The 22538-nt window shown below is 44.7% G+C and overlaps 11 protein-coding genes across 11 annotated transcripts in view; 9 read left to right on the forward strand and 2 right to left on the reverse strand.

The window, feature by feature from the left end:
* Positions 1 to 669: 669 nt before the first annotated feature.
* On the reverse strand, positions 670 to 2400 carry VTP01DRAFT_10218 (uncharacterized protein; the record flags this gene model as incomplete). Its single annotated transcript, XM_069378556.1, has 2 exons — positions 670 to 1719; positions 1810 to 2400. 2 exons carry the CDS (start codon positions 2398 to 2400, stop codon positions 670 to 672), a joined length of 1641 nt encoding a protein of 546 aa, XP_069239643.1.
* A 188-nt stretch (positions 2401 to 2588) lies between these two features.
* Positions 2589 to 3340, reverse strand: VTP01DRAFT_10219 (uncharacterized protein; the record flags this gene model as incomplete). The annotated part of the gene is made up of 3 exons (XM_069378557.1): positions 2589 to 2821; positions 2916 to 2987; positions 3058 to 3340. The coding sequence occupies 3 exons, from the start codon at positions 3338 to 3340 to the stop codon at positions 2589 to 2591; spliced, it is 588 nt and encodes a 195-aa protein (XP_069239644.1).
* A 186-nt stretch (positions 3341 to 3526) lies between these two features.
* On the forward strand, positions 3527 to 3955 carry VTP01DRAFT_10220 (uncharacterized protein; the record flags this gene model as incomplete). The annotated part of the gene is made up of 1 exon (XM_069378559.1): positions 3527 to 3955. The coding sequence occupies one exon, from the start codon at positions 3527 to 3529 to the stop codon at positions 3953 to 3955; it is 429 nt and encodes a 142-aa protein (XP_069239645.1).
* A 2920-nt stretch (positions 3956 to 6875) lies between these two features.
* Positions 6876 to 8636, forward strand: VTP01DRAFT_10221 (uncharacterized protein; the record flags this gene model as incomplete). Its single annotated transcript, XM_069378560.1, has 9 exons — positions 6876 to 7044; positions 7113 to 7251; positions 7379 to 7484; positions 7541 to 7689; positions 7792 to 7849; positions 7933 to 8050; positions 8116 to 8232; positions 8292 to 8425; positions 8487 to 8636. The coding sequence occupies 9 exons, from the start codon at positions 6876 to 6878 to the stop codon at positions 8634 to 8636; spliced, it is 1140 nt and encodes a 379-aa protein (XP_069239646.1).
* A 510-nt stretch (positions 8637 to 9146) lies between these two features.
* Positions 9147 to 9503, forward strand: VTP01DRAFT_10222 (uncharacterized protein; the record flags this gene model as incomplete). The annotated part of the gene is made up of 1 exon (XM_069378561.1): positions 9147 to 9503. The coding sequence occupies one exon, from the start codon at positions 9147 to 9149 to the stop codon at positions 9501 to 9503; it is 357 nt and encodes a 118-aa protein (XP_069239647.1).
* Positions 9504 to 10542: 1039 nt separating this feature from the next.
* On the forward strand, positions 10543 to 11702 carry VTP01DRAFT_10223 (uncharacterized protein; the record flags this gene model as incomplete). Its single annotated transcript, XM_069378562.1, has 2 exons — positions 10543 to 10569; positions 10647 to 11702. 2 exons carry the CDS (start codon positions 10543 to 10545, stop codon positions 11700 to 11702), a joined length of 1083 nt encoding a protein of 360 aa, XP_069239648.1.
* A 32-nt stretch (positions 11703 to 11734) lies between these two features.
* VTP01DRAFT_10224 (uncharacterized protein) lies at positions 11735 to 12190 on the forward strand (the record flags this gene model as incomplete). The annotated part of the gene is made up of 1 exon (XM_069378563.1): positions 11735 to 12190. One exon carries the CDS (start codon positions 11735 to 11737, stop codon positions 12188 to 12190), a length of 456 nt encoding a protein of 151 aa, XP_069239649.1.
* Positions 12191 to 12308: 118 nt separating this feature from the next.
* Positions 12309 to 14321, forward strand: VTP01DRAFT_10225 (uncharacterized protein; the record flags this gene model as incomplete). Its single annotated transcript, XM_069378564.1, has 6 exons — positions 12309 to 12361; positions 12444 to 12485; positions 12579 to 12924; positions 13050 to 13060; positions 13135 to 13178; positions 13237 to 14321. 6 exons carry the CDS (start codon positions 12309 to 12311, stop codon positions 14319 to 14321), a joined length of 1581 nt encoding a protein of 526 aa, XP_069239650.1.
* A 315-nt stretch (positions 14322 to 14636) lies between these two features.
* On the forward strand, positions 14637 to 18088 carry VTP01DRAFT_10226 (uncharacterized protein; the record flags this gene model as incomplete). Its single annotated transcript, XM_069378565.1, has 5 exons — positions 14637 to 15531; positions 15599 to 16188; positions 16250 to 17357; positions 17425 to 17649; positions 17715 to 18088. The coding sequence occupies 5 exons, from the start codon at positions 14637 to 14639 to the stop codon at positions 18086 to 18088; spliced, it is 3192 nt and encodes a 1063-aa protein (XP_069239651.1).
* A 531-nt stretch (positions 18089 to 18619) lies between these two features.
* Positions 18620 to 21001, forward strand: VTP01DRAFT_10227 (uncharacterized protein; the record flags this gene model as incomplete). The annotated part of the gene is made up of 11 exons (XM_069378566.1): positions 18620 to 18934; positions 19021 to 19030; positions 19111 to 19227; positions 19297 to 19620; positions 19685 to 19734; positions 19811 to 19840; positions 19900 to 19918; positions 19990 to 20064; positions 20131 to 20272; positions 20338 to 20546; positions 20622 to 21001. 11 exons carry the CDS (start codon positions 18620 to 18622, stop codon positions 20999 to 21001), a joined length of 1671 nt encoding a protein of 556 aa, XP_069239652.1.
* A 677-nt stretch (positions 21002 to 21678) lies between these two features.
* The window catches only part of VTP01DRAFT_10228 (uncharacterized protein), a gene marked incomplete at both ends in the record, with an annotated part of 4199 nt that continues 3339 nt past the window's right edge, over positions 21679 to 22538 (forward strand). Inside the window, one exon of the mRNA XM_069378567.1 lies at positions 21679 to 22519. Within this exon, the coding sequence (XP_069239653.1) occupies positions 21679 to 22519 (841 nt within the window). The remainder of the gene's footprint in view (positions 22520 to 22538) is intronic.

Consider the following 22538-nt stretch of genomic DNA (forward strand, 5'->3'; position numbering starts at 1 on the left):
ATAAGTCCTTGCTTCAAGCGATCACCACATATTTTCAAAAACCCGTGTAGCCCCGCGGAGCGGGGACTTTGACCGGTGCAACATCGTACATGTGGTTCTAGACGACCTCCCTGGTAAACGACAAAGTACTATACCGGGCTACTGGTGGGGTTGATATCGACAGTAGAGAAGACTTGGTCAAAAACATACTAGTTGACCATGGGTTCCATAGCTTTGTGGCTGAATATTGTGAGTAAGAGGACGAACGAAGTAGTGAAGTCCATTGTTAGGTCATACAGGACGTGTATATAGAATTTGGTGGGTAGAGTATGCTATGTTCATCTATGTCTTATGCAACTATGTCCTTTGTTACTTATATTTTAGTACATTTCTTGTTTTCTGTATATAACGCAAAGAAGAGGCATGAGAATACATTTATGGATTATACTGTATATAGGAAGAGAGTATGCTGCCTTCGGCTATGCTTTATGCAATTGTATCCCTTGTTAAGTAAGATATAAGTATGCTTGTTCTCTGTATATAGGAGGGGACCCGACCGGGGAGATGGAACCGGGTGGGTAAAACCCTGGAAGAGTGGGAGGGACACTACGGCCAATGGCTTGAACCGGGATATTCCCCCCTTGGATTCCCGGTAAGTATGTCGAGTAGTTTTAAAGGTCGTACGCTATATTACTCGATTCGTGCATTGATTTCTTTGAATCCACGCCGCTTAACGATACCGTCGACATGGATAGTAAAGATTTCACCTCGTTGAATGTATTCTTCTACGACACTCGCAAGGCGCTGGCTACTGCATTGGAATCCTATCTCGTCATCCGATTGCAAGCAGATATACAATCTACCCTTATACATCGTAGTACCGAAATGTGTGATAGTGTACGACGAGCCCAGAACAAGTACGTTGTAATCCGCTTTATAGTCCGTCGGCCTCAATAGGTTGCGCATCTCGACTAGACGGCTATCATCAACACGGACATGATCACCCGAGGGCATGCTCCTGATATTTTCCTCATACAGTTGTATGGAGCATACGGTGGATGCCTCTCGATCTTTTGTCGCCTTACGCAGACGATCCAATGGCCAATCGATTAGAACTCCGTTGGCTTCTACTAGACCGATCGACGCAAAGAAAGGCACGCCGGGAAGGGATGATCGAAACGGATAGAGAGGGTCGTTTTGAGCCGGTACAAGTGTCGTAGCAAACCTTGTCCGAACGTTCCCACGATACTGTACGAGATGATAAGGCGAGTGACTTTGATCCTCATCCCTCGCCGTCTCCAGGATAAGACAGTGTATAGGACGATCATTAAACGAGAAGTTTGACAGCAACTGAATAAGATCTTTCCCGTCAACTCTCGACCGACACACGCCTTGTTTCTTTCTGGTGGTCGAATTCCACCAGTGCGAATATCCAAAGATCCCTTTATCCTGGACGTAGATAGCAGAAAACGAGCTGATCTCATTCGCTAGAGCACGCCATTGACGCTCAAAGGATATCTCAAACGTGGGACATTGGGATAATCGTTCGAGCGTTTGATCGAGAATCAATCGATACTCCTCAACGATATATATAGTTGACGAGTAAAAGGTAATCTCGATACGTGACATGCCACTAGCCATAAAGGATTTCAACTTCTCCGTCAAACGGGGACATGGATTCATAATAAGGTTGGCCGGTTGAGATCCGACTTTGGACCTGACATCCGTACTCTCAAGCATCTAGACGAATTTGTTGTAGATTTTCGTCCTAAGCATCACGGGTGGGACCGATGTTGTGTATCCTCGCCAGGAAATACAGTTTAATCCTACATCCTTAACGTCATCGGCGATATCTCGATCAGTCACACCGAGCGTCATTAGATATTCCTTGATGATTGCTCGAGTAGAAATAAAGGCACAGTAAACCGCAATATCGATATCGTGTAGGATTACCGTACTCTCCTCCAAGAGTCGCACTGCTTGTCGCACGCATCGAATGACAGTATGGAGTGGAATCCCTTGTTGGAATGACACTTTGATCGCAATGTACGCTCCTTTGAAATCCTTGGCCGTTATTCCAAGTTCCCTCAACGCCCGTTGGAGTTTCTCAGTTGGGAAGACAGTCAAACGCTCCCCGCAAAGGCCCGAATAGACGCATTTGATGATGACGCGGGGCAACTCATCCGCCACCATCGCGAAACGTGCGCGTATTAGACTAATGAATCGACCGATTTCCTCAGGCTTCCTCATCAGGGACGCACACGTCAGGCACCAGAAGGGCATACTGTCACAAAAGGCCGTAGACACATCGGCCCAACTGAATCGTGGATTTAATCCACCAATCGCGTAGTCGACGTATGCTACGTCATTCAACAACTCAGCATTTCTCTCGGAAATCTCATCGTGAATCTTTGTAGACATGGTTAGAGATCTTAGACACTATGACTATCGGTCGACTGGTCGACTTGGCCGATAATCAGTTTTAAAAGTCGATCGACATTCTTACGCAGTTGTCCTACGAGCCTTCCAGTTGTCATCGATGCACTCGGTCTCATTAAACTTGGTGATATCACACCATGTATTCTCAGACGACAGATAGCCGGCCCGTTTCACGTGATAAGAGGTGATCCAAGTTTAGTTGGAGTTGGGAGCTGGCGCTCCAAATGGGGAAGGATTCCTTGGGTGGAGGCATGGAGGTGGATCCTAACGAATTGGTACCGATGCATACCCATAGCATTTGGGTTTGATTTTAAAAATCCACCGAGCCATCTTTTTGGATCAACCCCCACATTTTGGATGGAGGCACTTGGTAATCCATGCTCGACCATCCCAATGCCTCCACCTAAAGAATCCTTCCCCATTTGGAGCGCCAGCTCCAGCTCCAACTAAACTTGGATCACCTCCAATACATCAGCTGATGATTTCCGTTGAGATACGAGACACGAGTACCATGACCATCCAGATGGAGGGTGACATGCCGAAACTCGGGTGGATTTCTCTCCATAGCGCTAAGTACTCGAATATGAGCCGTGGAAAACATCGACTGTAGAGCTGCAACAACTTGCCGAGTAAGCTCACCCCTACCTTTCTCGTAAAAATCCCGGGAGAGCGAATGGAAACTGCTCTTAGGAATAAATCGTCCCATGTCAGACATCGAGAAACCTGTCAAGAAATGATACAGGATAAGTAGTCCCTGCTCAAGATTACAATAGGGCCCACTGTAGTCCCGTACACCAAATAGGACGACAAGGAAGAAGAATGTCGGGATGACTCCCAAACGCTCCACGTTAAGACTCTTGACCGTGTTGATGTCGGGGATGTCTTTTATCACGGTGCGATGATTCTTCATCCTTTTTATCATCGGCGATTCCGATTGTAGGAATGACCATTGCGCGCTAACCAATCTACTAAACTCGGTTTGAAGATTTGCCATAAGAATCTACTAGGTATCGACCGATTCGATCCGCTCGACTCAAATTGAATTTTCAAATTATGGGTCATCGATTGGAATATGAGTCAAAGTATCGCCAGATTTCTACGCAGAACAATGAACGTAGAATATACTGTCAATGTTGTTTGCGACGTTTTAGCCGAGAGATACGGCGTTGATGGCATTACTGGTGATATCCGCTCGGATAGCACCCGTGAGGTTGGGCGCCGTATTGGGAAGTCCCAATGTCAGGCGACGACTCGGCTAGGAGAGCGTTGCTCTAGGACGACCCATGCGGCGTCCATCCAGTTTGGTCGGCAGCATGATCCAAATGCTTGTCGATGCGGTGCTTTGACTCGCAAGGGTGTACCTTGCAAAAGACTTGTCCGTCAACCGGGCGATAAATGCCGTCAACATGGAGGAATGACGGGATATAACCCGATCTTATCCTGTCGTCCTCCTATGAAACCAAGTCCAAAACCTCAACCTACATCTCTTTCCGAGATAGGTGGCCTTCATAGTCTAGGTCTCGCGCGATGCCACTAGCCAAGGAGTCGAAGAAAGATATCGATGTCGATCTTAGGAAGGAGGTCGTGAAAAGGGTCGCCAAGTCGATTGATCGTTGCGACCGTTATATCTCACAGGATAAGTATAAGGTCTGTCATAAAGACTACCAAAACATCAAGGATGCTGTGAAGAAGTTATCCACTGAGTGCGATCATAACACGTACGAGAGGCTCGATAAGATGATTCTACGATTCAACGAAAAGTGCGGCTACAACATAACCTCATTCAAAGAGATCGCGAAATATGAGTGTGATGTTTTCTATGTCATGTAAACTAAGATCTTATGGACAACAACACAAGAATTCACCGTATGCTTCCAACGTATACTAAGCTTTATGCCTATTATGACGATATGACCCTACGACCTATGCGTACGCTATGCCTATGCAATAAATCGTACGATATAATCCACCTGCGTATAGTTACTAAGGAGGACGGACAAGGCCGGTATAATTTCGGACATCTTTTGGTCTGTCGGTGATCTATATGCCTATCCGACGTCTTGGGAGATAATCACCTCCTAAATGATGAGACAAATCCTGGATGACAACCAGAGATTGGGACGCGGTAGATATCCTGGCCGTCCGTATATTTCTCGAGGGCGGTATCCTGTTTCGCAGGATGGAATAGTTTTAAAGAACGTCGGTTGATCGGCAACAGAGACGGTAGCCCGATTGTCTATCGATGGACATGAGGATATGATGACCTCCAATGCCACCTCAAGGCAACCATTTATTCGAGCTCTGTTTTGCTTTACGTAAGCATGGAATAACTCTACCATCAGGGAAAGTGGATTTATGACATTTGCTGGTATGATTAGTCGGGTAGTTGCATCACCTTTTCGGACTTCAGTGCAAATAGGCAAAATTTGTCGACATCAGTTGTCAACTCTTACAAATGCATAAATAAGCTGGTATTACTTCAGTACCTCGAGTAAATGCATAAGTAAGCTAGTATTATTCGATTGCCTCTGAAACTTGCAAAAGTAAGCTCTTATATTATTCAAAAAAGGTGCTAGCCCCGCGCCTGTATTTAAGGGTACCCCCACCGTGAGTACAGGTAATATTTCTCTTTCTTTCTTTTTAGTCATGTCGCGCCTGCAAATCATGGGCCTTTAAGTATGTTTGAATTCTATTACTTTGTACCAATACTAACTATAATACAATAGCGGCTGACATAGTCGTACTGAGGAAGTCAAACCTTCTAAAGACACGAACAGCAATCGCCTTCGACGCAGGTTGGCAAGAAGAACGAGAAATGGAGACTGTAAGCGGCAGAGCATCTGTTTGAAAATATTTTTGCGTATGTAGTGGTATTTTAGGTTGAGCATTAACTATTTACAAGCAAATACCAAAAATGAAACTTTAGTCCACCCGAATATGTATGAGGTTCCATAGCTCAAACGAAAGCGAGTGATAAATCTTATTCATACATAGCGTAGAACGTATTGATAAACAGTTATTTAACACACACACAATGAAAGATTTATATTTGGCAGTAACTATCAGAAAATGCAGGTTGCGCTTGTAACGATAGTATGATGAGTACCGATTTCTTGATGCTGGTATATTTATGTTTTAAACTCGAAAGGCTCGTCAAGAGAATGAGCCCTGGGAATGCTTCATTGTCTGCCTCTTGTCCAGCACTTAGTTGATGGTCATGCAATCGAGTTTGCGCTGCATTTGTCTGCTGGTCCCTTTGCGATAAAGAGTTGACCGATGAATACATAACTCGATGAAAAGTATTATTTTAGCAATAAACCATCTTTAAAAACAAGATATACACATTTGTATTGATTAAAAGTTTGAAGAAAAGCAATTTACGAGGGCACATGAGCCGACATGCCTAATGCCACTATTATTGACTGACATCTGCCTTGCCAATGCTGCCTATTGTCCGACTTTTTTCTTCATACAAGTTATGTCATGTAATATGTGCCGATTTTGCTCCTCACTTGAACTTATATCAGGAAACATCCTGGTGTGATAAATGCAATTATCAAACATTGGGAAAAGAGACCGATAAAGGCGGTAACCCCGCGAAAATTTAAGTAGAATATCATAACAGAGCCCACAACAATCCTAATCCTTACTCATGTCCCTAACAGGACACAGACTAACCTTGTGGTCTACTGCACCGATTGCTACTGTTGCAGGCGTAAAGTAGAATTAAAGACAAAGCAAAACAATTGTGGCAAGAATAGTGAGAGGTAGAGTAGAAAGGATGTAAAAAAAGAAAAAAACCCAAAGAGTGCAAAAGATGAAGAGCCCGGCATCCGTGCATTGCTCTTCGACCCGCCGTGCGTCCCAAAGAGTGTCCAACATTTGTGACAAGGAGAAGCAAATCAACGTGAGCTTTTTTTTTAAAGAGAGGCGTCAGCCAATACTTAGTCTGTTTGGAAATCTTTTTCATGATTATTGCTTGGAAATTTAAAAAACTCCTTCCCCATTCTGACAACACCGCAGCAGCAGCAACAGTAGTCGCAGGTGCTGTTCTTGGAATGACTTCACAAAGTCCAAATATTTTCGTAGGCTTTGAAGGTATAAATTTTCATTGAAGCTCATTGTACTGTACTAATATATAATTTCAAGCCTTGGAAAAGTATTTCTCAACAGCTGACAATCCAAGTCTGGACCGCCAGTCGGGGGACTGGGGTTCACTCGCGAAAAATCAAAGATGGAACCTATAGGCTCTTTGGTGAACTTGCAGATGAAGGCGTTGATGATTTAATCCAACGTACCAGCGCAAAGGTATTGAATAGAAATCATATAGCAATGGATATCAGACCGACTTAATACATTTGTTTTCAGAAAAGCCCACCTCAAGCACAGCTGTACAATTGTCTGTTGCAGCGGAGGTATTGAAGCGCAAAAAGTAGCTGGACTTAACGGATCAATTAATGCGAGTTCACTGGGAAGCCTCAGCGAGCACTAGTGAACGAGCTCCATCAACCGCGACTCAAGATGACGTTGCTGAAACTTTGATTCATGATGCCGGCGAATTTGACGATATGGAGGGCAGCGTACTCCAAGATATTTTGAACCAGTGGATGATCAACTGCGTAAGTGGTCAGCTATTCTGTTTGGCGCACCTGCACCACGCTTACTCATATTGGCAAAAAAAACCAATAACGCAGGTGAAGAACAAAAATGTAAAGCCACCGGAGCAGAATATGACGGCCGTAGATGGTTGTATCAACAATTGCTGGAAGAACTCTCGTACAAGCTGCTCTCTCAATTCGCAATCAACAATCTAACAGAAATGTGTGCTTTAAGGTATGTTATATTTTCCTCTATTCTTCCAACTGACTTGCTTGAGTGATTAATTGTTGATATCTACAAAGTCTGTCCTTATCATATGTCGTTCAGCTCGTTGGAATCACAATATGGAAAGTATATTCAGGAAAGCACTGGGTGAAGATACGTGGAGCAAGTTGGTTGCTCAGGAAGATGCTGGTCTCGATGACTTTGACGAAGAGATTCACAACATGATCGAGGAGATCGGCGCGGTAAGTGTAGCCATGCAATTGTATCTGTTGCATGTATACTTATTACGCTTTTATAGCCGCTGAACGGGAAGAAGCCCAACGCTCTTCAAGCGCAAATTGTAATCAACAGAAAGAAACCCGAGCAGCTGGAGCAGATGAACAGTTTAAAGAAAACAAAAGCAGATTGCACGTTGGCTATGAAAATTCTCGATATCTATGATTATATGTAAGTGTTAATTCGTAAAGACTCCCAGTCAGCATACTAAAGCAGGAGTAGTATCAGCAACATTGACCATTGGTCAGAAATGGATTTGAACAATGCAACTAGTGAGAACGATTACTTGTGCGAAGCGTATCCAATATTCCAGATACTACTACGGGGCGAGGCAAACTTGATAAGAAAGACGTAGTGCTCATGTAGCAGTTGCTTATCAAATCATCATCTAATATGGCGTGATATGTTTTGCAGCGGCGAAACCACTGCGACCGCCACCAATCATGCACGAGAGTATATAAAACAAAATACGACACCGAGTTCGCTAGCAACCATTATGGCCGAAAACTTGATATGTTGGTGCCGCGAAGAAGCATGACACCGTCGATTTGTCTGCACTTGAATGGAAGAAGAAGAACGTCTCTGAACGTCAGCTAGTGCTACAACAGACTAAAAACATCCGCGTTAACAAGTGCAACCTTTCCCGTAATCTCAGCATGCCCCTCTTAAGCGAAGATCGCAACGATTGCTATGTGATTGGGACGGACTGGCGAGGTTTGACCTGTGCATACACCATTTTAAGGATTAACTTAACTCTTACACAGGATTTGTAGGTTATATGTTTACCATGCATAAGAAAGACGCCGTCTATGTAGCAAATAGAATCGGTAGTGACCTACGATTTCCTACCCATTTAAGACTGGTCCGAAATTTTCCAGCAACTCTCAAGTCATTAATGTTTTGGAAGGTTTATTTTACTGTCTTAATTGAAATAATCCGTTTATATACTAAACTGGGAGCTGTTGCAGGATCTCCTTGTACAATTGTCTCAAACGCTTGATGTTGGTCTTGCTGCCGATGAAGAAGTCGGCATGAATGGTGTTGTGGGACCTATATCGAAACGAGAACGGGGCGACTATGATTTCACATACATGTCGCCGAAGAGATTCGCCCGCTGACCACCTAAACCTTATATATATATACCGCTTCCAACATTCTTGTACATCACTTATTTAAAATAGGCATTCTTATATATTGACAAAACAAACATACCTTTCCTTCGTCATTTTTACACTACGACATCTGTTGACAACGCTTGAGCAAAACATTTATTCTTGATTTCTTCTTTCCACAGAAGTGTGCTCGATAACAGGCAGCCATGTCCGGTGGTCCATTAAGGGTGGTAACAAGGTAAAATTTTTTTGTTACTTTGGAAACGGAAGCTTTATGGCGACCATGTAACATGTGCGTAAATATACAAAGTAGCACAATAGCTGTTGTTGCTTAATTAATAGATAGGGATTTGCATAGTTTCAAATTATCGCTTGTTGGCACCTGGCATTGTTCCATTCCATTAACGACTCACTTAAGCGCGCCATGTTAACTAAATAAACCGACAGGTAGAAATGCAGCGAGCGCCATGCTTTTTTTTCCCCTCGCGCCAACATGAGTCTCTCCTTGCGCCCAGCATGAAGAAACCAGTGCGCCAACCTGGAAAAAAAGTCAGCGCCAAATTGGAATTAGCATCACGCCAAGGTGAAAAACTTCATCCGCCAATCATTCGGAAAAATCCTGTAATTGACAACTACTTTGGCGACAACAAAATTCTCGGCAGATACGACATAGCTTTTTCTGGGACGCGACAAGGGAAAATTTCAAATAGCGACAAGCGATTTTGGCAAAAATACGACTTGATTTTGCAAAAGTTGCAACAAATGATTGCTCAGAGTGCAGCTTGTGTTCTGGGATTGACTGTATGTTTACTCTTCAATGGACCTCATAATCTTCAGATGGACTCTCCTTATCGGTCGCTCTATGGAGCATGACTCGATCGATTACTGAACACTTGAAAATGCAAAGCTCAGTAAGGCACAAAGGATTCAGTCTTCTAAAATAGATATATCGCATGTTTATAGAGTCGCGTACGCACGCATAATGCACACTCTTTCTTAAGACGATAATTTCCATCACTGACTATTATCGTCTAGAATGGAAATATCGTATATACAGGAGTCAGCTCGGGTACAAAAGTGCATAGGAGACGTCCTGGAACCTTTTTTTGACTTCTATCGTTCTGTACTGGTAGTTATTCCCATTGTCCGAGCAGCAAGATCACGACGAAGAATCGTTTGGGTTGAATCCACTAGGCTGAGACATTTTCCAAGCCTTGTTTCCTTGAGGAGCAGTGTTATGTTTTGCAGCTGGACACATTTCAAATATGTCTTCTTCTGCTAATAAAGGCTTTTGCTCGCGAACTTGCATATCTTTACGACAGGTTCCTTTCCAATCAGCGCCTACTGTGCAATGAACAATGTACTCAGGACAGACAGCCGCCTCTTCCACGCTGGATAACGCATTTCGATCCTACGATGTCGCTTGGAGTGCAATTTGCAGGCACACACACTAAGTTTCAAGTGTGCAAATGGAGTCCTCAACGACAGTTGGAACTCTTACCCAGATTGTTCTGGATAAGATGCGCAACAATCAATGCTCCTTTCAAAGAAGGATCTACACTTCACTTGATGTGCGGAACCTTTGCAAGACGGTTTGCACAAACATAGCTTGCTTGTAAATGGGCACAAACTTTACGTTTTCAGCTCGCATCGCCCGTATTTAACCGTATTAGCAAAATGAAACTGGTGGGTCGCTTCCAGAAAGGAGTTAAGTTGTCATGTTAGAAGACTTAAAATACAATTGGAAATGGACTGCTGATCCAGAATATCCTCGAGAAGAAGTTGCTAAGCCCAGCGGTAGTGCAAGTCCTCGTAATCTTTCACAGCATATGATTCACTGCCTTTTCTTATTATGAAATACATATTCACACCGATGACGAGAAATTGATATTTGTTTTAAACATACAGCTAGATGGTTTCTCAGTTTCCAGGATTTCAGGTATTTGGATTAATCCACTGAATAGGTTGCTAGCTCAAAGTCTAGTGGTACTCAGCAAAGGCATGATTATACCATAGATCCATGGCTCAGCGAGAGAGAAACGACAAAATACTCTTGCAAATACTTCTTCCTTGTCTTCATCATACGCCGAAAAGAAAGTAAACTTGGACGATTTAGACGAAGATAATGAAGACCTGAAAATAATTCTGTTTTTCCGGCCAAGTGCAAAGACGGATCCAACATACCGGCGTGTTTCCATGGCATCCATTGAGTATATGAAGGATGTAAAAGCTCAGCTAATCGACGCAATCCAAAGACAGAAATACAACGCATTGGAGCCGCCAGATACTGATTCTGAAATGGGACAATACAGCAACATGCAGCTTTCTGGTGGTATCGAGCCAAATCTACTAATTCAACCAAACAATGCTCACGACACTCTATTGGCTACAGACACTCCGCCAATCTCGGCAGGAAGATATTCAGCGATTGCAGCATCCACCGCCGTCATAAGCAGTTACTCTGATCTCCTTGTGCGTGCGTCGCGGCAAGGCAGCAGTAGATCGGAGCGGTACAGTGTGAATATCACTAGCTTGGACAAACTTGACTTGGAACCGCTTTTCGAACATATGAGCAAAACGGCAAGACAGCCACTTGCGTTTGTGAACTTTCAGGACATTCATTTATTTCTTCTCAGTTTTCATGAAGATGGATCGGAGGACCGCAGACTTTTTTACAGCCCCAACTCGAGCCGGGTCAGGCATCAATCGTCCAACTCTTCAGCAAGTTGGAGCCGTTCCAATACAAGTGTTCCGGGACATGAATGCGACGGCGAAAATATTACGCTGCAAAGCCAGGAGCATACTCGTATTTATGTCAACAACAACGACGAATACTTGCGCCAAAGCAATGACATCTGGAGGAAAAACTTGATCTACTACATCAACACGGCAAACACTATCATGAGTGATTTTCATGGTACTTTACCATATTATTGGCTCAACAGACCGCAGTTGGATCAAACTTCAGTAACCGTCGTACACAAATTGCCAAAGATTCCAACCTTGGAGGAGTTGGATAGATCAGGGTTCTCCATCAATGCGTACCCCAGGATCAAGGGGGAATCAAGATAATTGACAAGAGTGTGTTTGTACAGATCATATCCATGCTGAATTTTCGATATCGCGAAATGGATATGCAGTATGATAACAAAGATCCTGTGTGGGGCTACTACAGGGATAGCATCATTAAGCTTTCGAAATTGATACCCAACAAAAGATCTTACGACGTCGCGGTAGACGTAGGTATCATTCCAGCGGACATGACCTTGCTTGTGGACTTTTCATGGTGGACACACAATATTATCAAGTTTGGATATGATCTTGAAAGAAGCCAAGGACAGTTGACGATCGGAAAGGATACATACAATTTGTTTGTTAGTCTGAACAACAGCTACTACTGCTTTTGGAAAACGATCAAACGAGATATGCGAGAGCAAATGAAATATAACCAGGTGCAGTTTGTCCTCAATATTACGACAGCCGTGTTGACTTTAGCAAGCTTAATATTTGCAACGACAGGCGTGTTGCAAGTTCTGCAAGGATTTGACGTGTTTGAATAAATTTGGACATAGATCTTGTAACACAAGCGGGAATAAAGAGGAAGATACAGTACATGCTGCTTGTCAGCGTTTGGTCTCTCTGTTTTCTGCATCTTTGCTCCTTCCTGTAGCGCGCCACATGTCCAGCGAAGAACAGTGTCCGACTGCAGGCGGTCTCGGCGAAAACGGATTGTAAGCACTAGCGCATTGTGACAGGCATGGGCCAAACCTGGCACGCCATTGCTCATCTCTGGGTACCTGAAAATATCCATAGTAATCCGGATTTCGATCTAAAGCAGCTTGTCCTAGATCCAAGGTAACAAAAGCTCTCCCAATTGACACGAGAGCTTAGCAAAGCAAAGATAACAAATAAGCTCACGCTAATAGCTTTTCGTTATGCACCCCTCAGTGCAAACATGCATATTTGGGGCTGGCTGGCTTCTGGCTTCTTGACACTGGCGACGATCACTATATCAACGCACACCATCAAAATGCACCTTATGCATTACTATACGCTTGAAATACAACGGCATAAAGTACGAGTGTTGGCGTATCCGGCATTTTATGCCCTATTCGCGTGGCTCTCGTACCTCAAGTATAAATATGAAACTGTAATTATGTTCTGCGCAAAGTTGTTTGAATCATTTGCTGTGTACAACTTGTACATGTGTCTGCAATCTTATCTCAAACCTTACCGCGAGCGATATGCAGGCCAAAAGATACCCATTACCACCAAAGTTCTTGGCATTTTGAAGGTCCATCTGTGCGTCTACATTTTTCAAATACTCAGCAATCTATGTACCGCTGACAGTTCGAGTTGCATAGGAATTCCAAATGGGGCTTACATTTTCGAGTAATTTGCGACATATCTGTGTTCCAGTTTCCAGTGTGGTCAGTAAGCACTTGAGTACTTTGTCGCTCTCAACGCAAAGGATACTGGTATTAATCTGGTCCCAACCACTTAGGAATATTATCTCATCATTAATCTCAATCATTACCCAAGTCAACGGTAGATATCGATGCAAACATCACTGTAAAAGCTCGAAGCTTAACGCTACCTTGCTTAGGTGTGTACTGCGACGGACAGTTCAAATTCAACGGAGCATACGTATACCTTGCAGTCATCAACTTTGCATCCCTCACGCTTATTCTTACAGCACTCTTCACTTATCTGGCTGTGTTCAATGAGGAGTGGCATCATGGGCACATCAAGGCACATGGTATGTTTTGGTGCGTAAAAGGTCCTATCATGGTAATCTTCTACTTTGGCGACATATTACTATCGGCACTATCGTTTTTCAATGTTATCACGGACAGCCCGGCAAAGCACAGTGGTGGCACGTATTGGCCTGCTGCAGCAATCAAGAACGGTTACTACGTGCTTTTGATATGCGCGGTCATGATAGTTGTTGCAATCATGATGGATTATTTCTTTGGACTTGATGCAAAGGAGTATGCTTTTGAAGAAGACGACCTGAGTAGTGGCTGGGCGGAGTACCTCGCAGCATTCGCAGACGCATTCCTTGCTTTTATCCCTCAATTCTTTCGCAATCTTTTACTATGTGGAGGCGACACGGTTGTTTTGGCAAGGAAGCGCATGCGTCTACGCAAGGAGCGGCGTTTATCTGAGGAAGAACGCAACTTGCTCATGCCGGACAACGATATAGACAGCGCCCAAGCTCTGATCGATTCTTATCCGATGCCGAGCCAGTTACCGCCTGCCCTCCGGCAACGACGAACATCATTTGATGAAGGCGAAGACTCCTATATCCGAACAGCTTCCACCACAGCAGCAGCATTTTTCAAAGATCCAGCATCGAAATACGCAGGAGATATATCACTAACTGATATCCATGCCGCGAGTAGCTCATCGAGGTTGATGTCCGAGACGAAGGAAGGGGATGTAAATGATAAAGGCAGCGTGCCAGCTGGAGTCCACAAAGATGCATCTGACAACGATAGCAATGGCAACGCTAATATTTTGGATACGCCATCTGTACCTGGGCTTGCCCTACCTCCACCGCCACCTCCTCCTCGACAATCTAGACTACTTAGTCACAATGACCAGGTTGCTGAAGCTGCAACATCTGGTTCGTCTTACTTTACTCCCCATGACCCGCAACCAAATAATCGATCTCAAAACTATTTCTAGTAAACAAAAAGCGATGTTTTTTCTTGCTGTTTATTTCTTGATATATGACACTACGATGTCTTTCCCTTTTTTTTTTTTTTTTTTTTTTTTTTTTTTTCTAACTGCTGATTTGACTGCGGCGGATTGCATCGTATTTGGATGACCGTGGAAACACAACGAAGATTCATTCGGAGCATGAGGCAAAGTAGCCACTGCAAAATGACAAATGAAATGCCATGTTCGGTGCGCCTTTCTAACACCTTCACGCTTGCCAACCATTTTCTCCTTTCTTTTCTGCAACGCCCCTGTATCCAAAGAGGCGTGAGAGAACTTGACATGAATTCTTCGTTCCTTGTTCACGTACCCAAAAAAATACCACGCTCGCAACTGAACCGGGGTCTGGCAGCCCTGAACGGCTCCAAGCTATCATCGCGGCGACCGTTCAGTACGCAGCCATGCGTGACATTGTGGGGCTCTCAGGCGAAGTCGCTCGGTCTTGATCAAAAGGGCGGCTCGGTTTTTATAGCGCTTCAGCCCATTCGCAGCGCAGCAGCCTTGCGACGCCATGTCAGCACCGTTTCTATGCAACTTCGCGAACAAGACCCGAGCGATGATCCGGCAGCTGGATCCATGCCCGGTGACAACACAGCAGCAGGCAATCACGGCGGAAGTAATAGCAACGGTGGTGACGGTGACGACAAATCAGGTCGATCGGCTTTCAACGTGATTGATAATCAGCTGCAGAAACCAACTGTACCTGAAGTATACCCGCAAGTCCTGGCTGTGCCCATTGCACGACGACCTCTTTTTCCCGGTTTTTACAAGGCTGTCGTTGTCAAGGATCCGAACGTGACAGCTGCTATCAAGGATTTGATGAAACGCGGTCAGCCGTACGTTGGAGCTTTCCTCCTGAAGGATGAAAATGTGGATGTAGACACTATTACGAGCTTGGATCAGGTCCACAAGGTCGGCGTATTTGCTCAGATTACAAGCGTGTTTCCGGCCAATGCCAATAAGAACAATAAGGAGGAAGATGGAGGCCTCACTGCAGTCTTGTATCCGCATAGACGAATTGAGATTACTGGATTGATCAATACGCAAGGCAAAAAGAATCTGGAGGCATCGGTGGAAAATGTGAAGGAGGCCGCAGGAGAAGATGAAACTAAAGTCCTTAACGAAGGAAGATCCAAGGAAATATCCGTTAAAGATAAGGAGCAAGCCGTTGAAGATGGTAAGATGGATAGAATGTCTATAACCTCATCATTCTGAAATTCATTTGCTCTTTATCATTTTATCAGCAATGGAAGGACAAGAAGCAAACACTGAAACGCAATATGCAACTTCGTTTTTGGCCAAGGAACACTCAGTGTCGTTGGTGAACGTGGAGAATATGGCCGATCTCCCATATGAAAAGAAAGATCCAGTCATTCGAGCTGTGACCTCCGAGATTGTATCTGTATTCAAGGAAATTGCATCGTTGAACCCGCTTTTCCGAGATCAGATAGCAAGCTTCTCCATGTCACAATCGGCTGGCAACGTCTTTGAAGAGCCTGCCAAGCTGGCCGACTTTGCAGCCGCCGTATCCGCCGGCGAACCATTGGAGCTGCAGGAAGTTATGGAAACTTTATCCATTCCTGATCGTCTCCAGAAGGCTCTCATCGTTCTGAAGAAGGAGCTCATGAATGCACAGCTACAGAACAAAATTTCCAAAGAAGTTGAAAGCAAGATCGCAAAACGACAGCGAGAGTACTACTTGATGGAACAGCTGAAGGGTATCAAGAAGGAACTGGGTCTGGAAAGCGATGGTAAAGACAAACTTGTGGAAGGATTCAAGGAAAAGGCAAGCAAGCTTGCTATGCCGGAAACGGTCAAAAAAGTCTTTGATGAGGTTTGTGTGCTCTTAGAAATTTATTACTTGTTTGACACCGTATTAATTATGTGGTCTTCAGGAAATCAACAAGCTTGCTCATTTAGAGCCAGCTGCATCAGAATTCAATGTGACCCGAAACTATCTAGATTGGCTCACCCAAATCCCGTGGGGACAACGCTCAAAGGAGAACTATAGCATCGCTCATGCACGCAAGGTATTGGACGAAGACCACTATGGTTTGCAAGATGTTAAGGATCGTATTCTGGAATTTATCGCTGTTGGTAAATTGAGAGGCACTGTGGAAGGAAAGATCCTTTGTCTTTCTGGACCACCTGGCGTGGGTAAAACATCCATTGGCAAGAGTATTGCCCGTGCTCTGGATCGCGAGTTTTACAGATTTTCTGTGGGTGGATTGACGGACGTGGCAGAAATCAAGGGTCACCGTCGCACATATGTTGGTGCAATGCCAGGCAAAGTCATCCAAGCGCTGAAGAAAGTCAAAACTGAGAACCCGTTGATTCTTATCGACGAAATCGACAAGATCGGCCGCGGACATCAAGGCGATCCTTCCTCGGCACTTTTGGAACTTTTGGACCCTGAACAAAATGGCAGTTTTTTGGATCACTACATGGACGTACCTGTTGATTTATCCAAAGTGCTGTTTGTCTGCACAGCCAATGTCTTGGAAACTATCCCTGGTCCATTGCTGGATCGCATGGAGGTTATCCAGCTATCTGGCTACGTTGCCGAAGAGAAGGCCGCTATCGCATCAAAGTACCTCGCTCCTGCTGCCAAGAAAGCCTCTGGTCTCGAAAATGTAAATGTCAACTTGACTCCTGATGCAATCGATGCCTTGATCAAGAACTATTGTCGCGAAAGCGGTGTGCGTAACCTCAAGAAGCACATTGACAAGGTTTTCCGCAAAGCTGGCTACAAGGTTGTCGAAAAGATTGACGAAGAAACTCCGGAGGAGCGCCCTGATGAAGAGAAGAAAGTATCATCTCCATCAAAGGATAGCAAGCCAGACGAAGAAACCCGCAAGCCTTTGGAGGTTCCAAAGGATATTGCCCTGGATATCACTGCTGAAAACTTGAAGGATTACGTGGGCCCTCCTGTCTTCCAGTCTGATCGAATCTATGAAAAGACACCACCAGGTGTCATTATGGGCTTGGCCTGGACTAGTATGGGTAATGTATTCTTGGGCGAATAGTATAATGATTATCTTTCGAATTAACATATATAAATCTGCTCTAGGTGGATCGTCGCTGTACATTGAATCCGTTTTGGAGTCTTCCCTGACTCCAAAGTCGACACCTGGTCTTTCCAAAACTGGCCAGCTTGGCGATGTTATGAAGGAGTCGACGAGCATTGCCTATACCTATGCAAAGTCTTTGATGGCGACTAAGTTCCCCGAGAACAAATTCTTTGAAAAGGCTCGTGTGCATTTGCATTGTCCCGCTGGTGCCGTGCCCAAGGATGGTGAGTCGTTAAAAGGCTATGTTAAAAATACTCCAGGAAATTCTAATCAATTTTCCGGTTGCTAGGTCCCTCCGCCGGCGTTACCATGGTAACATCCTTGGTTTCCTTGGCTTTGAACAAATCTGTTAGCGCCGACATCGCCATGACAGGCGAACTTACAGTAACAGGCCGCGTGTTGAAGATTGGCGGTCTTAAAGAGAAGACGATTGCTGCCAAACGATCTAAAATCAAGACGATCCTATTCCCCAAGGATAATCAATCGGATTGGGAAGAACTGCCAGACCATATCAAGGAAGACATCAATGGAATCCCTGTGGAATACTACGATGATGTATTCAAAGTCTGCTTTGGCGACATTAAAGCTGAAGAAGTCAACAACGTATGGAAAGATGTACTCCGCGAAGAATCACAGACAGAGTCAACAACTGAAAAGCAGTAAATAGTGTGTGAAGGACACACCAACTGCTAGGCAGAAATGGAAAACCATCTGTATTATATATTCTTTCATCTTCTCCCCACTCTATTACACTGTATCACCTCTACTCTCACCCCTTTCTCACGCGCGCACTCCTTTCATAGAAAAACTGCGATTTTTGTTAGATGTGTTATCCTGTAGATTGTACATTGCTTATTAAACATGACTGAAAGGTCCCGGTGACCCGAAACCGATCTGGATGATCACAGAGATACATATATTATTATAGTCTTGACCTCGCAGGAATTCCACGTTAATATCATGCGATTACCGGGAACCCTCAATTATATATTCAAAAGCACTCGACGAAGTAGTCATTTTTCCTCTGCTCTAATGGAAGGTCCCTGCAGTTGTTAGGTGATAGGAGAGATGTATACAAATCTTTGAAGGTGCGACGTGGTCGGCGCATGGCACCCCTCCGCAAAATGTGGGGTCAACAACTTGTTCAATTTCATTCTTGTTTCTCTCCTCGAGTCTTGCGTTTAACAGACGAGTATGAGCTTTGAACTCGACACTCTGAGCTACACGTTGCTCGGCTCCATATTCGGCGCAGCAGCACTCTTGTCAGTACGCAATGCGCGTGGGCCTGACATTCATCCCTTGCTACTCAACACGCAATCCGATGTATCTCGCGTCCGGTACCCTGGCAGCACTGCAGTGTACAGATCGCGCATGTACCCGAACGGCTCGCCTTTGCTCACAACTTCGGACCGCTCTCTTCGCACGCTTCAGGACTGGTACTTGAGTGCGCTCGACAAGTTCAGGGCCAAGACGTTTATTGGCGAGCGGTCTGGGTCTTTTTATGCTTGGGTAAGCACATGCGCCTGCTGTCGGCATATGCCCCCATTGTTTGAGTTTCATGCAAATTCACACACACACACTCTCCCTCTTTGTAGCACAATTATGGTAAATACTTCTTGCCAACTTTATCAGACGTGCCAAACTGCAGGCACTTACAAAATATACATCGGCGTAATTTCATCTAGAATCCATTGAAAAGAAAAGCAAAGCATATTTCTCTGGGCTGGTCAACATCGCGGGACTCACACCATCGTCCGGAGCAGAATCTTCCTTTGTTGGCATCTTCTCTCCAAACACTGCTGGTAATCTAATGCTGGAAGCTCGCAAACATGATGATTATTCATATCTAAAAAATACCAACAATGTTCTAGACACCTTGGCCATCGAAATTGGATGCCAATGCGGTGGTCTTGTAACAATTCCGATTTCGCAGGATGCTACACCTTCGCACGTCTCCCACGTGCTGGAAAACAGCGGTTTAAACGTCCTTGTTGTTCACACCGCATTGTTGGACCGTGTTACAGCAATTGCTGCAGGCAACAATCTCCTCCACGTAAAACATATTGTTATCATTGGCGGAACAAGTGCGACATCTGGCAGTTTGAGCAAGTTAGAAGCTTCCGGATTCAAAGTACACCAAATCGCCGACATTGAACGCAATGGCGCAGAGAACCCTGTATCATTCGGAGAGCTACGTAAGTGATATGAAAAGCCCTTCAAAACGGAAATATGAGGCGAGGACTAAGGAGGATTTGATAGAAAATAGCAACATTGCTAGCATCTACTATACAAGCACCAACTTGAGCGATGTAAGCCATACAGCTGCTGATATCGATCATCCATATAGCTCACAGCTAATCGCAAATTTCCTGTATCGGTGCTAAGGGCAAGCCTGGTGTTATCCTTACCCACAAGGTTTGTCCACACAGATACTATCATCACTGCTATTGACAATACTAATAACCATTATACAGAATTTGTTGTCTGTGGCAGGTATGCATGCAAACACAGATTTATGATGGATCTATCATTTATATTTACACAACGTCATTCGAACTTTGTAGCAAGCTATGCTATGATCATTCCACCAGCGCAGCGATTTACCCCGAAAGATCGAGTGATGCATAATTTGCCAATAGGTAACAAAAAATGCTTATATGCCTTTGAGCATGATGAATACTAAAGAGATTGTTCTTCCAAAATAGATAATGTATACGGTCGTGTCCTTACGTTGCTCGCGTGCGCTTGTGGAAGCTCTCTGGTTTATGGAGAAATTGCGGGTGAAGATATCGATACTGCTACTGCTCTTTCAAATGCAGCGGAAGCCAAGCCTACAGTGTTCGCAAGGTTTGTATGAACTTTAAGAGCTGTAAAGAGAAGATGGGCTCTTACTGAAAATGTCCTATGTGCAGCGGCTTTGCATTTTGGGACCAAGTTAAGGATCTCGTCGAAGCACGGTACGGTAACTCATTCTTGTTCCGCCGTGGTCTCGACAAGAAGAAAGCATACTTTGAGGAAGGTCGACTGGTGAACGATAGCAAGTACGATATGCTTGTCTTCCGTGATATTCGACAGAAACTGTTTGGTGGTAACCTACGCCTTGTCTTGGTTGATTACAATGGCAAGTATCCAGATAGTGTAGATTGAAGAACAAGAGTCCCGTACATTTGTACTTACTAACTTTTGCGTTTTGCAGACGAGCACAAGTCCAATGTGGCCGAGTTTCTGCGTGCAGTGCTAGGTACACAGGTACTCCAAGCATTTAATCGACCAGAGACGTGTTCCACTGTTTCGCTATCCATGCTTTTCGATTATCGTGCCGACCCCGCAGCATTTGGAGCGCCATTGCCCTGCAATGAGCTCAAGTTGGAGGACCTCCCCGACCGAGGCTACACTGCTGATGATAAGCCGAACCCGCGTGGTGAGATCTGCGTGCGTGGTAACAACGTGTTTGCAGGATACTGGAACGACGACGTCGCCACCGAACGTGTCAAGGATGCAGACGGATGGTTCATGACATCGATTGTTGGAGAAATGCTGCCAAATGGCACTCTAAAGATTTTGGGCCTTAAATAATTATGATTAAAGTAGCATTACATCTGCCATATTTTGGTATATCTGCATCGTCCGCTTAGAATCATTTTACAATACCTTGTTTTCCGAACATGTTGGTCGGTCATGAACTATTGTTTGATTGCATAATCAATCGTTATTACCCTTCTCTTCAGTTAGTAACAACGATCCAAGTTCTAGCTACGACGTGACCTATTGTCGTACAAACGGGAAATCACTGCCAAGAACTAGTAAAAGCCGCTGGTCTTGCCAGCGATTGGTACTGGCTACATGCGGCGCTTGGCGTTATGTAACGAACAATCCATGTGATATCCTGTGATGGAAGGCAAAATCACATAAAGCGCTCCAGTTTTTAGCTTCATCTTGCGCAGGGTGATGCAAAATAAGACGTTGCCGAGAGCTGCGCGTTCTGATAGGTGAGCATTCTGGTGATCTGTTGATAAACAGAAACATACAGTAGATTTCGTGTTGATGACAAATTAGATGTCGCATTGCAGGAGGTCTTGTCGTACAAAGCTCGGCACCCTCCAAAGAGTATATAAAGTACACTTTTTCCCAAAAGTAATGTCGTACAACGACAAATTGCAGCGACATTAATTTTTGGAAAAGGTGTATGTAAGCGTTTCACTCTCAGCCTTACTTCTTCCTACCACATCGCACGTTTGAAATTACATTGCAAAATGAGCATCCAAATTTTCTACGAAGATGGGCAAGGCAATGCTGTCGATGAGCACGGCAGGCCTGAGCCCATGGACTATGTCATTGATGAGGAGCAGCATGCTCTTGAAACGCTAAGTTCATACACGCAGTATTTGCGTAATCTTCCTTGCGAGAGCGACCACGGGTCAGATGCCATGCAGACCGAAGTTGCAAAGAAGGATGTGGATGTTCGCATGAGAGAAACATCGGTCAAGCGGGCGTACACGCTCTACACGGACCAGGATAAGGTCAGGTTCTTCAAACTGTTGTTTGAGAAATATCTGAGTGCCTCGGCTGCCGCAAAACAGTTGGGTATCCATGTTCGTACGGCTCAAAGATGGGCCAAACAGTATGAGAAAGATCCTGACAGCATCTTCGAGAAGCGTAAGAAGAATGGCCGCCCGCGGATCCTCAGTGAGGAACATAAGAAGGTCATTTTAGGGTACATTGTTGAGAATCCTTCGGCTATCCTGGAACAACTGATGGAGCGACTGCTTCAGAGATTCGAGGGACTCAAGGTTTCTAAGAGTACTGTTTATGACTTTGTGAGAACACAGTGCAACCTGTCGCGTAAAAAGGCACGGTTTCAGCCTGTGGACAGGAACAGCGAGGACGAAATCCAAGAGCGCCTTGACTGGGTTCGCAAGTGGGAGGGGACCGACATGGACTTTAGGACCAACTGTGTCTTCCTTGATGAGTCTGCCTTCCATGTTAACATGAAGCGCAGTATGGCCTGGTCAAAGAAAGGCTCACCTGCAGTAGTCACAGTCCCCAAAACGCGAGCGCAGACGACCACCATCTTGGGCGCGATCTCTGCCTCAGGTCTGATTAAGTGCAGCTT

This window comes from Rhizomucor pusillus, assembly GCF_041956525.1.
Source record: "Rhizomucor pusillus strain CBS 183.67 unplaced genomic scaffold VTP01scaffold_8, whole genome shotgun sequence".
Taxonomy (NCBI): domain Eukaryota; kingdom Fungi; phylum Mucoromycota; class Mucoromycetes; order Mucorales; family Lichtheimiaceae; genus Rhizomucor; species Rhizomucor pusillus.